This window comes from Nothobranchius furzeri, chromosome 13 (genome assembly GCF_043380555.1).
Source record: "Nothobranchius furzeri strain GRZ-AD chromosome 13, NfurGRZ-RIMD1, whole genome shotgun sequence".
In the NCBI taxonomy this organism is placed as follows: Eukaryota; Metazoa; Chordata; class Actinopteri; order Cyprinodontiformes; family Nothobranchiidae; genus Nothobranchius; species Nothobranchius furzeri.
In genome coordinates, this window is record NC_091753.1 from 40,246,815 (window position 1) to 40,259,986 (window position 13,172).

Genomic DNA, 13,172 nt, shown 5'->3' on the forward strand with positions numbered 1-13,172 from the left:
AGTATCTTTTTGCCAAAAGCATAAAAAAACAATATCAGCTGTGCTCGTATACGAAACACTACATACGAAAGATTCCAACATCCTGCACGATCAAATATAAACTTTTCTCAAACACACACTCATTACACGGCAATTATGTCTTATGCTCCAAAATGTGTGTGCCATAACATTGTGTCCAGCAGCATTATTCACCCTGATTAATATCTGTTTGAAATTTTAACAAGATGATTTGCTACACTGAAATACTCCGCCATTTTCCCCTAAAACATTTTCCAGGCACAGCTCGGCGCCGACAGATTTCTCTTGGTCTAAACCAATGAGAGAGAGAGAGAGAGAGAGAGAGAGAGAGAGAGAGAGAGAGAGAGAGAGAGTGTGTGTGTGTGTGTGTGTGTGTGTGTGTGTGTGTGTGTGTGTGTGTGTGTGTGTGTGTGTGTGTGTGTGTGTGTGTGTGTGTGTGTGTGTGTGTGTGTGTGTGTGTGTGTGTGTAGGGGAAAAAAGTGATTTCTCTTTTATCTGTTGATTAGACAGCAGTGCCCACGGTATTTATACAAGCTGTACATAGTTTCCGTGTTGTCAGAAATGGGCATAGAAAAAGAAACAGACACGGACATTTGTTGAAAAGAAATAAAAGATGTAATATGAATGGTCGAAGTGCACAGTACGTTTCCAAGCTGAATATTTAAAGGCAGCCAAAATGGTGATATGACTCTGCCTGCTCTGGACTTTATGGCAGTAATTCATGTCATAAATCATCATCAATGGGAAATCGTCTTAATGGAACAAAGTTCTTTCTGTCAAAATCAAATATAAAAGATGAAATAAAAAGAATGTTTATCCATTTCTTTAACACCTTGGTTCCCGAATGTTGTGCTCCAAAAACCAGGTTTGTCAACTTTTCACTTGACCAAGGGAAAGAAAAGAAAGTGAAAGAATCAGAAATAATCTCAACTTCAAAAATGTTTCCTGTAACAATGGGACTAATTAAAAATGGAAACCTTTGGCATGATAAAAAAAAACACCTTTAGAGGTCTTGTTCACTGAGAAACCATGTAAAACTCAATAACTGAGTTGCATATGCTGAACATGGTAAACTGCCTGTATTTGATATAGCGCCTTCTAGAGGCACTTTTAAACACAATTAGTCATTCACCCAAGCACACATTCACACCCTGGTGGTGATGAACTACAATGTAGCCACAGCTGCCCTTGGGTGCACAGACAGAAGCAAGGCTGCTAAGAACTGGCACCACCAATCCCTAAGTGTCTTGCCCAATAACACAATGACAGCAACAGACTGAGTGGGGTTCAAACCTACAACCTTCCAATTATGGGCGGAAACTTAACTCCTCTGTCACCATCACCCCATGGCCGAAGATGAAAGTTTTCTTCAAATCTTAAAGCCTGTATCAGTCACAGAAAGGAAATAAGATGGAAAAATAACTGAGTCAGAAAAAGCCAGACACCTAAAAGTTGCAGGGGGAAATATGCATTCATGACCTCGCCCTCTTCAGCTTGCAACTAGGGATGCACCGATACAGAAACCGATACTGGTATCGGTTTCTGTATCGGTTATCTGTTAGGTTAACAGATACCAGTAACCAATACTAATGCAGTTGCTCGAAAGTGGCTTCACTGTAACTTGTCATTTCTGTTCACCTAATATTTTAGTTTTGTGATCATTTCTATTCATATATTTTACTTTTTATCTACCTCACAGTCTTTTCCTGTTGAAAACAGAGAAGAAAATAAAACCTGTATTCCAATTCATAGCATTTTCTTGTGTGGTAGAAGTATCGGTATCAGTAATCGGTATCGGTGAGTACTCAGATCCAAGTATCAATATCGTATCGGTTTGGAAAAAAGTGGTATCGTTGCATCCCTACTTGCAACCATAGGAAGGGGGTGAGCAGCGCATGCCTTGGCTAGTTGAAGCTAACTTCACAACATGGCAGAACTCTTTCAGGCTTGTGTTATTTGAAGAGATAAATCATCAACATTGCATTTTACCCAAGATAGAAGAGCGAACGAAGGCAGCGGGAAAGTCTAATTGTTGTTAGCCAATCAAGGACAAGATATTTGCATATTGTGAATATTTACGAGTAAGACACCAAATCTTACCATTTTTCACCCCCATACTTCCAACAAACTTCCCGGAAATAGGAGGGCGGAAACTAGCGTGGGAAAGGTCCAACCAAGGACTAGGTTTGCAAATTAAATGCAAAGATTATATACCGTAAACGAATTAAGACTCTGTATAATCAAAAAGACTGATCTAGTGTCTGTTTATGTGCAAGAGAGAATAAGTAAAAAGTAAAGTGGAATAACTCCATTAGAGGAACACAAGGACCAGACAGCCAAAAGAGTAAGACAGAGCACACGAGAGTAAGGGTGAGCAAGACATTAGTAAAAATGAATTAAACATTGGCCAAGAGATCAAAACTTTGGCTGTAAAAGTGGCGCACTAAATGGCCAGGAAGGGAGGGCAGGTGGGACAGAGGAGGGAAGGCTTCACAACTTTCCTTCTGCTTTTTAATGTTCAATATGATTCGCGTGAGACTGCCAACTCTATCAGTGACACAAATAACCACTTCCATCCCACAGTCATCACAATCAAGCATCAGCTCGCTAGTGCGGCTGTTAAATGCACGCAGAGCTGTTTTGTTTCGGCTCATTTCTGTAGAAAAGAAAATACTCGATGTCAAACCTCCACTGAGAATGATTGTTATACGTGCCTCTCAGGCAATATTTACTTCCACAACTGAGTCATGGTACTTAACTGTATGTCTGAGGAGCTGTTTACCCAGTCTGAGAGAGGTATTCTTGTAATGATCAATGCCATTAGGCAAAATCTGCAAAGCTGTGTTTCTGTCTCTGAGCAGCACAGGTCAAGTGCATGAAGAAAGGTATTGTCTACTTACAGAAAACTCTTCTTTCTCATTTACTTTGTTCTCTCCAACTGAAAAAGAACATCGTCCTCTATAATGTATTCTCAAGCTTAGCCTTTTTTCATCAAGATTTCAGCCAACACGTTTCTTTGCTCGTGGTGAAGAAGAATACGTTCAAGGAGTTTAACTCTTCCACACACCGTTCTTTATAACCACCAACTCTTTTAGCCCCCCACCTTCAGCACCACTCTGCTTCCTTCAGACCGAACTACCTAGCTCTTCCTGAGAGCAGGAAGACATAAAGAGGGCAAAGAAACAGATTATGTTGACAATCACATTTACCTAACCCTCCTAAATCGGAGCTGGCCTGTCATGTCTGCAGCTCATAACCTGCTGCTTATAATCCTGCCTGCATCCTCCTCTGATCCATAAAAAAAGCAAAGCAGCCAGCCACTTCAACAGCAGTTGGGCCTGCCACCACCAGCACCTGCTAACACTGAGCTGTAAAGCATAAATGGGGGGGGGGGGGGGGGGGGGGGGGGAAGGAAGGAGGAAATAAAAGAGAGGAAGAGGGTAATTGGATTGGAGGATCTTCTATTTGGCCCAGGTTGGTCTCTGTCATCACACTCCAGGCCTGGCTTCTCTTGGTGCCTACAGCAGGTCTCAAACACACAAATGGACACACACACACACACACACACACACACACACACACACACACACACACACACACACAGCTCTAAATTTGCAACTGCACTCAGCCACCACCGGGCATGGAGCGAAAACCCTCCTGAGCACGGCTAAAGCCTACAGGGTGTCCAGTGTGTCCTCCCCTCCTGTGTGTGTGTGTGTGTGTGTGTTTGCATACTCCCTTAACAACTCACTAAATGGTTAAACAGATTACAGAGCGCAGTAAGTGGATTGTCACAGCTCTCTATCGCTCACTCAGAGTGTCTCTCCAGCGATTATGAGCGGCCAGATTTTTCTCTCGACTCTTTCTTGATGCCGTTTAAAGCTAAAATACTCAAATCTGTCAAAATCAGGGTCATTTTTTAAAGAAAAAAAATATTTTGTTTCATTATCTTCATTTCCTGACTGGCTAATCTTCTTCTGGACCAATAATAGTCATATCCCAGGCTGGTTATATAATCACTAGAAGCAAGAGCAAAACAGTTTCCAGACAGTTTAAACATTTGTAGCTTTGTTTATGTGCCAGTCTGTGTCTCTGAGTCCACACTTGTTCTCTGACCAGCCTCTCGTGTTACAGGTTTTAAATGACCAGGAGAACGGAAATGACGGTTAAAATTCAGCTCCACTTTATAAAACTCAGAAAGAATATGTGTGCTTCCTGTGGAGTAGACTGAACTGACTTTATTTATTTATTCTAAGCTTAGGAGAGAAAAAAAAATCTAATGATTGCAAACAGCCATAGGCCACAAAGCGCTACAGCTGCACCCCTCGGTATATGCATGAGTTTTCCTACTGGGACGTGTGTGTGTGTGTTTGTGTGTGTGTGTGTGTGTGTGTGTGTGTGTGTGTGTGTGTGTGTGTGTGTGTGTGTGTGTGTGTGTGCGCGCACATTCACACATGCACACTGTCCACCCTTTTCAGGTAGGCATCACTCCAATTCCACAAACCCAGCCCCCCTCCTCTACACATGCATACCCACTCTACTTTAGCCTCATCCACATCTCTTCTTGCTCCTAGCCACTACCCCTCCACCCCAAACCCCCACTTGAAATAAAACCCACACTTAAAGCTCATTGATTTAAGTCAGTGCGAGTGTATCCTAACTTTCTGAGGACAGTGTTTGAAGTCTCCTTTACCTTCCTAGACCCACTCTAGATCCAGACACAGCCTAGAGTCCTACAACAGCAAACACACACAGCAGTGGTCCCATCCAAACCACCCATCCACACATTCCCAGCAGGCCGAGAGGCTGCCGCAGGCAGGAGCTACATATGCACAAACACACAAAAACCCACCTACTTTCTCTGTGTATTATCACAGCTAATGAGCTGATAGATGTTCAACAGAGCCAGAGAAGCAGACAATCATTTTCTCGGAGCGAGGCAAAAAGGGAGAGAAAATCAACACAAATAAGTGAAAAATGTGTGTGCGCTTGTGTGTGGAGGCTTTATTTTATTTATTTTTATTCTCTTCTGCCTCACAGCAGCATCTAACGTTTTCCAGAGGTTAAAGCTGAGTGATGGAGGAAAAACTAGCCAAACGAGGGCTGCACGTCCTGCCGGGACCCCTGCAGTGAAGCTGGGCTCTGTTCCCCTTGTCAGGGAGGAGACGCAGTAATGAGAGGCATTATTAAACAATCGCTTTCACAAAAACATTCTACAATCAGCAGATTAGTGAGCACAGCTCTTTTAAATATATGAAAACTTTAATTCTTATTTTAGCAAAATTAGGAAAGTTTGAAAAACGGCAGCTTCCTTCAGGTAGAAGAAGAGAAACAAAACTATTCCTTCTAAGACAAGAACATCAAATAGAGGCTGTAATGAAAGATAGGCTGCTATTAAATCTCCTTAACCTTAAGCTCATTATACCAGCCCCAGTTTTACATGTGGAAACATTGGGGGGTCTTTGCTGCAAAAAAGGTCTCCACTTCCCACCCTGCGCCCATTTCTTCCTCAGCTGACATTAAGATGTGTAAGATGGAGCAACGCACTGCCGTGACCCATAACAGACTAGTTCAGCCTAATTGGACAGACCTCGCTGATTGAGGATGTGAAGTGAGATAGCACGATCACGTTCTTCCTCGTTCTCAACGAGGTGTCACAGAGGGAGGACACTGACACTGCCCCAAGGAAAAGAGGGACACTTCTCTTGAAACCACAGATTATTTAATGAAGTGTTGTAGAAGGAGAAGGGGTTGCATATGTGAAGAAAAAGAAAGAGTGGTGCTAATATAATATGGAAGGAAGCCTATCTGTTTTTTTCCCAAATCTACAAACAAATCTACTGTATTTAGAACTATTTAGAGAGCAATAACAGAAAAATGTTGGGATTTTTCTAATTTAATGTCAGAATTATTGAAAATAAAATGACAAAATGGCTCCAATCTGTAAAAATCTCATTATGTAGAACAGAGCAGATCTATTGACCTTGTTCACAGGCCTGACAAAATCACACACACACACACACACACACACACACACACACTCACCCCAAACCCTACAATCACCCACTTACCCTTTGCCACAAGTGAAAGGCAACAAGATCTCTTAACAACAGCTCGTCTTTTTCAATAAATTTTGCATGGAAGCATGCCGCTGGAGCACCAAGTTGCCTGCTGTCATACTAGAGGAGTCTTAAATGTTTAATGACAACAACACCAAACACATGTGCACACATAGAGTCGGTGTCAGGGTGCCGCTCTGAGGGGCCCCTCTTTCATCCTGACAGACACTATAAAGCTCCAGAGCCTCGCTTCCCCCTGCCCTGCCATCACCATTGCACTGCCTTCACCCTGTAAATGAACGTGTGTGTGTGTGTGTGTGTGTGTGTGTGTGTGTGTGTGTGTGTGTGTGTGTGTGTGTGTGTGTGTGTGTGTGTGTGTGTGTGTGTGTGTGTGTGTGTGCTTACTTATCTATACATGAGGATCAACAACAAGCTTTTTACCTGCAAACTGAGGACATTTGTGCCAAGGCGAGGACATTTTGCTGATCCTCACTTTGGTAAAATGTTACAGAGCTCTACTTGTTAGTTTTAGAAGTTTGGTGTGAATTAAGTTTTAGTTAGGGTTAGGAAAAGACTCGTTAGAGTTAGGCACAATCCAGTCACGAAAATGAATGGAAGTCAACGACGGTCCTCAAAACCAATGCTAGACGAGAATGTGTGTATGTGTGTGTGTGTGGTGGCGGTGGGGGTGGGGAGGGGGGGGGGGGGGGCGGTAGAGAGATTAGGAGATCATGTAGACCTTCCCAACACCATTCAAGAGGAACGAGGCAGTTTTGGCTTGCTTTTAGCACCCCTAGTGTCCGTAAGTAGAACTAAAAGCAAAATCTCCTCGCTGTGCGTTTGTCTTTGTAACGCCTTAATCTAGCAGCTGAAATGCCTCCCCAGGCTTCCTTAATGTCTACAGGAGTGATTCAGCACACAAAAAATGAATAATAATCAGCAGTGTTCATGTTCTAAAACATGCAGGAAACGTGCTGGAACCAGACTCCAGCACCAGTCCCAACAGTCTGAAGTTGCAAGTGGAATATTCTGGCCGCAGGGAGCGATGGGGGCTGGGGCTGGATGGCCTTTCATTAACCCTGTAAAGGGTCATTTTAACTCATACTGGGTCAAGAAAATTATTTAAAATTTTGGAAAAGTCGCAAAGGATCCCTTTAAGACAGCAAGAACCATGAAAAAAATAACTAAAAGAGGAAGTCTACACCAGCACAAGGTATTAAGTTTAAAACCAAATTATGTTTGTTAAATCTTCCATGTTCTGATAAAATAAAGAGCTTGCTGTTACATTCAAGGCTGATATGGATGGACAAAAGTTACTCCATGAAAGTGAGCTACATAGTTTTATCATCATCAGTTTAGGGTTAATGAAAAGCAAGGCAGCCGCACCGACAGAAATATATTCACACTGCCAGAGCAGAAGATGCAAACACACACACACACACACACCCCAACGGACAAAAACACACACACAGACCAACTAAAGCAGGGTCAGAGATAAAGATGAAGATTTCTATCAATGCTAAAGGATATTGAAGCCCTAATAAGAAAATAGATATAGTCTGCTGGCCTTACATTTCACTCTTAGCTTTATTTGTTTTGCTGATAGAGATCTAAGAAAAGGCAATAACTTAAAATAAATTGAACACTTTTCCTTTAAAAGAAAATCCTCGGGCTCCATTTGTTTGTTCAGGGAAAATTATTCTTTTATTTTTTGGCAGATGATAAATCAAAGATGCCAAACTGATAATTGTTTGTAATTTAGATATTAGGACTACAATCTATAGCTGGAATCATATTTCTAAATTCCATAACAACAGAAATGACAACTTGATCTTAGTCATTTTACACTTTAAACGCTAAGCATGAATGTTATTTATTGACTCTTTGGGTAATTAATTCGCCTGTCACTTGCTCTCCCACAAGAAGTCTATTATTATTATTATCCAGAGATGCACAGGATGGATCCCATATTTTAATTTGTCACATTTACAAACTGAAAGAAGTCTAGACTGACCATTTTGATTTTTATCAATTAACTTTCAGTCCTTCACCTAGAGATGCTCGATATTGGCTTTTTACCGATATCCAATATCGTCTAACTCCTAATTTCTGATACCAATAAGTGTGTTACATAGTTATGGAACCCAAGTTTTATTGCTTTATTTGTGGTTTTTAGTGGACGAAGGTTACAATAATAGCTTACTGCATATGTGTATATAAGTGCATTTTTATTATTTTTCTTCAAATTGTGCTCTAAGTGTTGCTGCTGCTGTAACAAGTGAATTTCCCCACTGTGGGATCATTCTATTCTATTCTATTCTATATAAACCAGTACAAATATATGCGTTGTCTGCCCCAATAAAAAAGAAAATCTAAATCATTTAGATTTCTAACATCACATTTCTCCTATCATGCACACTTAAGCATTAAACATTCTCCATGCAAAATATAAACTACTTCAATTTAAGTTAGTAAGAGGAAAAAAATGTCAAGTTTAATTTGTCTCCAACAGCAGCTGAATCCCATTCTCCCTAAAATAATCCTGACAAATGCTTTGTGGTGCCTTTAGACCAAAAATAATTATTAAGTTCATGGTGGGCTTAAGTCATATTAATAAATTAATTATTAGTACAACTAAATTCATATTAAAAAGGTTTAAATGTTTTTTAATGGATCAAATTGAAACATCTGTGTTACAAATAATCTTTGTTGTATCATCTGTGCAGAAACTGAGTGAGCGTCCTCAGACTTATCGTTGACATGTTTGTTTCCGTTCCTGTTGTTTACATTTAGGCAGAAACAAGAGAATAAACAACTCATGAAAATGCCGAATGTGTTTTACACATTTGTGCCTTGGAGAACATTTGTTTTTGTAGCCATCGATGCGTTTAGGAAATATTCGGGTATGTGTTGAAGTTACTGTGTTGATCAAATGTGAGCAGTGTACAAATGTTGAGCTAGGCTATCTGCTAAGCATGAGGCTAACATGTGTGTATTAGTTATTTTTTTCTGTATATTGCAGTTTAGGTGACTAATCATTTATTATTATGTAACCAGTTAAGAAAAGCAAGCCTTGGGTGAAGATTCTGTTTTGTTTTAGTTGTTTGCTAGCTTTCTAGCTATACATAGCTATGTGGCATTAGGACAGCAGATCCTCTCAGGACAAATTCCTACTTATTCACAAGTTGTGCGAAACTTAACTAAAATGCCTCAGATATTATGGGATTTTGTGAGAGAGGACATGAAGCTGAAGAGTTTGATGTATAATATGTGCATAGTATGACAAAGTTTGGTCATTAAATGAATAAAACCGATACCGATATTTTCCGATATAATATGATTAATGCCAGTATCGCCCAATATAAACTGCAGGCCAATAATGCTGGACATCCCTAACCTTAAACTTTTTAATAATCTTTTTTAATATTCATTTTATTACACTTTTTAAATAATCTTTGCAAGAAAAGCACAGACTGATGCAGCGAAGCGTGAGTTCACATTATGTGAGAACTCAAGTTTTAAAATAACATGCTGCCCCATCTGTGGGTTGATAGGTACACATGTGACATTCAAAGTGACAAACTACTGGGTAGTAGTAATATTACAGTAGCCTCCCATCACATTAGAGAATGATGTCCTGGGAAAAAGGGACTAAGAATGAGGCTCTCTGCCACTAAGGTACTACTGTTAACGCAGCCACTGCCCCAAACCTGATCCTAGTCTGTATAACAGCCGTCACACAGCAGCAAACTTCCAAATGAGAAAGCCAACTTCTCACATGCCTTTTTTCATGGCATGAGCAACAAAAACACCAGAGGTGCATGTGATCTTGTTATGTTTCCAGACTTATTGCAACAGATTCCAGAGGGAGAAGATAAATCAGGCATCATCTGGTGACCAAAACCTTTTCAACAAACCAAACCTGTGCCGCACAACAACCGATCACCTATTTGTATCACATTAGGAAGTTTTCTGTTACAGCAGGGACTTATATGGCATTACTGGGCCAATACAAGACAAAGGTGAAGATGGAGTGATGGATGGGAGGTCTGAGTGATGGATGGGTGGATCGAGAAAGTGACACTAGGCTCCATATTTGTATTTTTATAACACCAATCAACATATTCAGTTCCTCCGTGATATGATTGTTAGAACTGATGCCGGTCATAATGGTATCATTTACCCCTTCTTCTCTGCCCTGTCTTTACTTCTGTCCTTATCTCTGTCTCGTCGTCTGTCTCTCTCCTTGTCTTTGTCCCTCTCTCGATCGCGGCCCTTACGGCGGCTCCTGTCCCGCTCTCTGCTGTGACTCCGGCTCCTTTTGTGGCTGCGGCTTGCCCGATGGCTACGGCTGCCACTCCGACTGCGAGACCTTCGGTGGCGAGAATGAGACCTAAAAGAAGTGAAGGACGAAAAAAAGGTTTTACAACTTATTTATCACTCAACATCTTTTTGTTACGTAAATACAAACTGCAATACGTTATTTAGACATTCGTGTTTGCATAATCGAGTTTCTGCTTGAGGTTTTTACTGTCTATTTTACCCAAAACTACTGGGGAAAATGGCTAAGACATTTATGAACACACGCTGTGCAGGACATGCAATATTCCCATAAAATTCTATAAGAGACAGACCTAGATTTTGAGTAATTCAGCACAAAATAAAACTAACTTTGCATAAAATTGTTACAACACATTACGACAATAAAAACAATTTAATGTTTGCATCCTTAACACCACAAAATGAAACTCACTGTGATCAAATTTCCCAAGAGCGGAAAAAATTCATTTTTCATTGGATGGGTGTAATAATAGTTATATACAAACCAATGCACCATAAAAAACACACACACACACACACACACACAGTAGAAATTGAGCCAATTAGAGGCTGGCTCAGAGGAAGACCTGTCCTCTGTATTGATCCTGACACTGCCCCTCTGGTCTCGGAGAGATTTACAGAGGAAGATTCACTCTGTTAGCTACGGCACACAAAAATTAGCACTTTGATTTAAACACCGACAAAAAGTTAATTCAAAGTGAAAAATTCTGTGTTCTTGGCCCATCTTAATAAATCTATTTATGTGTCACAACACATAATACACACATGCAGGACGGGATCATGTGTGTGACAGTCAAGTGGTATGTGTGTGTATATGTGTGAGGCGAAGAGGGGGGTACATGATTTGTAGCCCCAGAAGAAATCGGCAGCTGAGATGCCGTTATTTTCCATCATCTATCATTTTATTGATTTGTCTATAAAAACAGTCAAACCTGCTGTCCACCAGCTTTATTGCTTTCCCCCCTTTATTAGTTTGCAGTTTGGGACATCCAGAGCTGTCTCTCTCCCAACAGAAAACTAATCATTTTCTTCAGACACCTGTCACCAACCTAACAGACAACACTCCGACAACTGTTGCAATCAATTAGGCTCGGGCGATCCAGATCACTGGAGAGTCACTGCTCCGTGTTAAGATCTCTCTGCTAGGGAACCTCAGCGAAAAGGAAGAACAGAGAGAATAAACTCTATTGGTTCCACATGCAATGTACAAATGTACAAACCACATAAATCAATCATTTATGCTGTATTTCTTTTGTGTTGCATTTCAAACTGACTGCTGGCAGCAGTTTTTACCACCTTCATTGTGATGAAACAAGATCTTAGGATAACACTGGATGTGTCTTGGAAGAGTCTGGCTTAAAATGAGCAAATATCTGGCTTTTAGTATCACAATATATCGTCTTGCCCAATTCTTGCCGATATATACCCCTAACAAGTGGTTCCCAATTATTTTCCATCACACCCCCCTCAGGCAACATAATTTTTTGCGCGCCCCCCCACCCCTTGGCAGCTACACACAGTTACATACGTGCACACACACACCTGCTGATCACCCTTGGCTCCTCACTGTACAAGTGACTCACAAGGTGAAAGATTGTGGGCGCCCCAACTATGTGTTTATTTTGAGCTAACAAATGCATCATGTCTTATTATTTGTTAATATTCTTATCTTATTATTCAACTTGCTTACATTTGCATGAGGGCACCTTTCCACTGAAGCAAATTCCTGTTAATGTGAAACTGCTTACTTCCTTGACAATAAAATGATTCTGATTCAGATCAGGGCTTAGCATACAGTTAGCTATCCACCATTCTAATTGTGGTTAAAAATAACAACGGGTTTATTTGGTGTTTTACAAGCAGACCCAGGTGCATCTGCAATAGTTGCAACTTCCACACCTCTGCTGTTATTTATTATTACTGTAGAGCTGTGGTCATTCAAAAACAGGTCATGTTATGATGGACTGAACCAGACTTTACTGGGGGTTTCCATAATTTCTGACCACATTCAAAGTTAATCCACAGGTTATGAAGACTTCGTATGATTTTCTTGTCTTTTTTCTGTCAACAGCTGGCACGTCAGTTGTTTACTATCTCACATTGTGTCCTGTTTGTGTGTGTGTGTGTGTGAGAGAGAGAGAGAGAGCGTGTTTATATGCTTTTCTTCTGCTGGGTTAAAATGGCAGCCTGTTGATTAGTCCGAGAGGTGCTACCACCTAGTAACTGGGGTGGTTTTGCATTCCAGGATGAAAAAAATGCTTAAAAAAAGAAAGGATTCTCCTGCTTCTTGCGCCCCTCACCCTCACCCCTGGGGGGACACGCCCCACTAAAGCCTGGTTTATGCCTGACATGTCGGCGAGGTCCACACAGCTCTGAGCGGCTAAATTACGTAATTTTAGCAACCACGCCCCTCCAGGTGGTCTCTGCGTGACCCAAAGTCTCCGCACCGCGCACCTAGGAAATTTTCTAACCACGTGGACGTTACTGCGCAGAAAAACATGGCGGACTGGCAACAGTTCGTAAGCTTGGTTTATTCTTGACGCGTCGTGAGGTTCGCAGGGCCAAATTACATAATTTTAGCAACCACGCCCCTCCGTGGAGCCCAAAGTTTCCGCACCGCGAACCTAGGAAATTTTCTAACCAAGCGGACGGTCCTGTGCAGAAAAACATGGCGGACTGGCAAGAGCTCGTAGTGGTGGAGGTACAGACATCTTTATGCTTCGGCCCATAAAGATGATCAAAATATTGTTAACA

The 13,172-nt window shown here is 41.1% G+C and overlaps 1 protein-coding gene across 3 annotated transcripts in view; it reads right to left on the minus strand.

Annotated features, from left to right (window-relative positions):
• rsrc1 (arginine/serine-rich coiled-coil 1) overlaps nt 1–13,172 on the minus strand; it is a 168,484-nt gene that overhangs the window by 122,843 nt on the left and 32,469 nt on the right. For 2 of the 3 annotated variants that reach the window (XM_054743395.2, XM_054743394.2), the window contains exon 4: nt 10,261–10,470. The exons of the other annotated variant lie outside the window; for it this stretch is intronic. In XM_054743395.2, the coding sequence (XP_054599370.1) occupies nt 10,261–10,470 (210 nt within the window). The remainder of the gene's footprint in view (nt 1–10,260; nt 10,471–13,172) is intronic. 3 annotated transcript variants of the gene reach the window in all.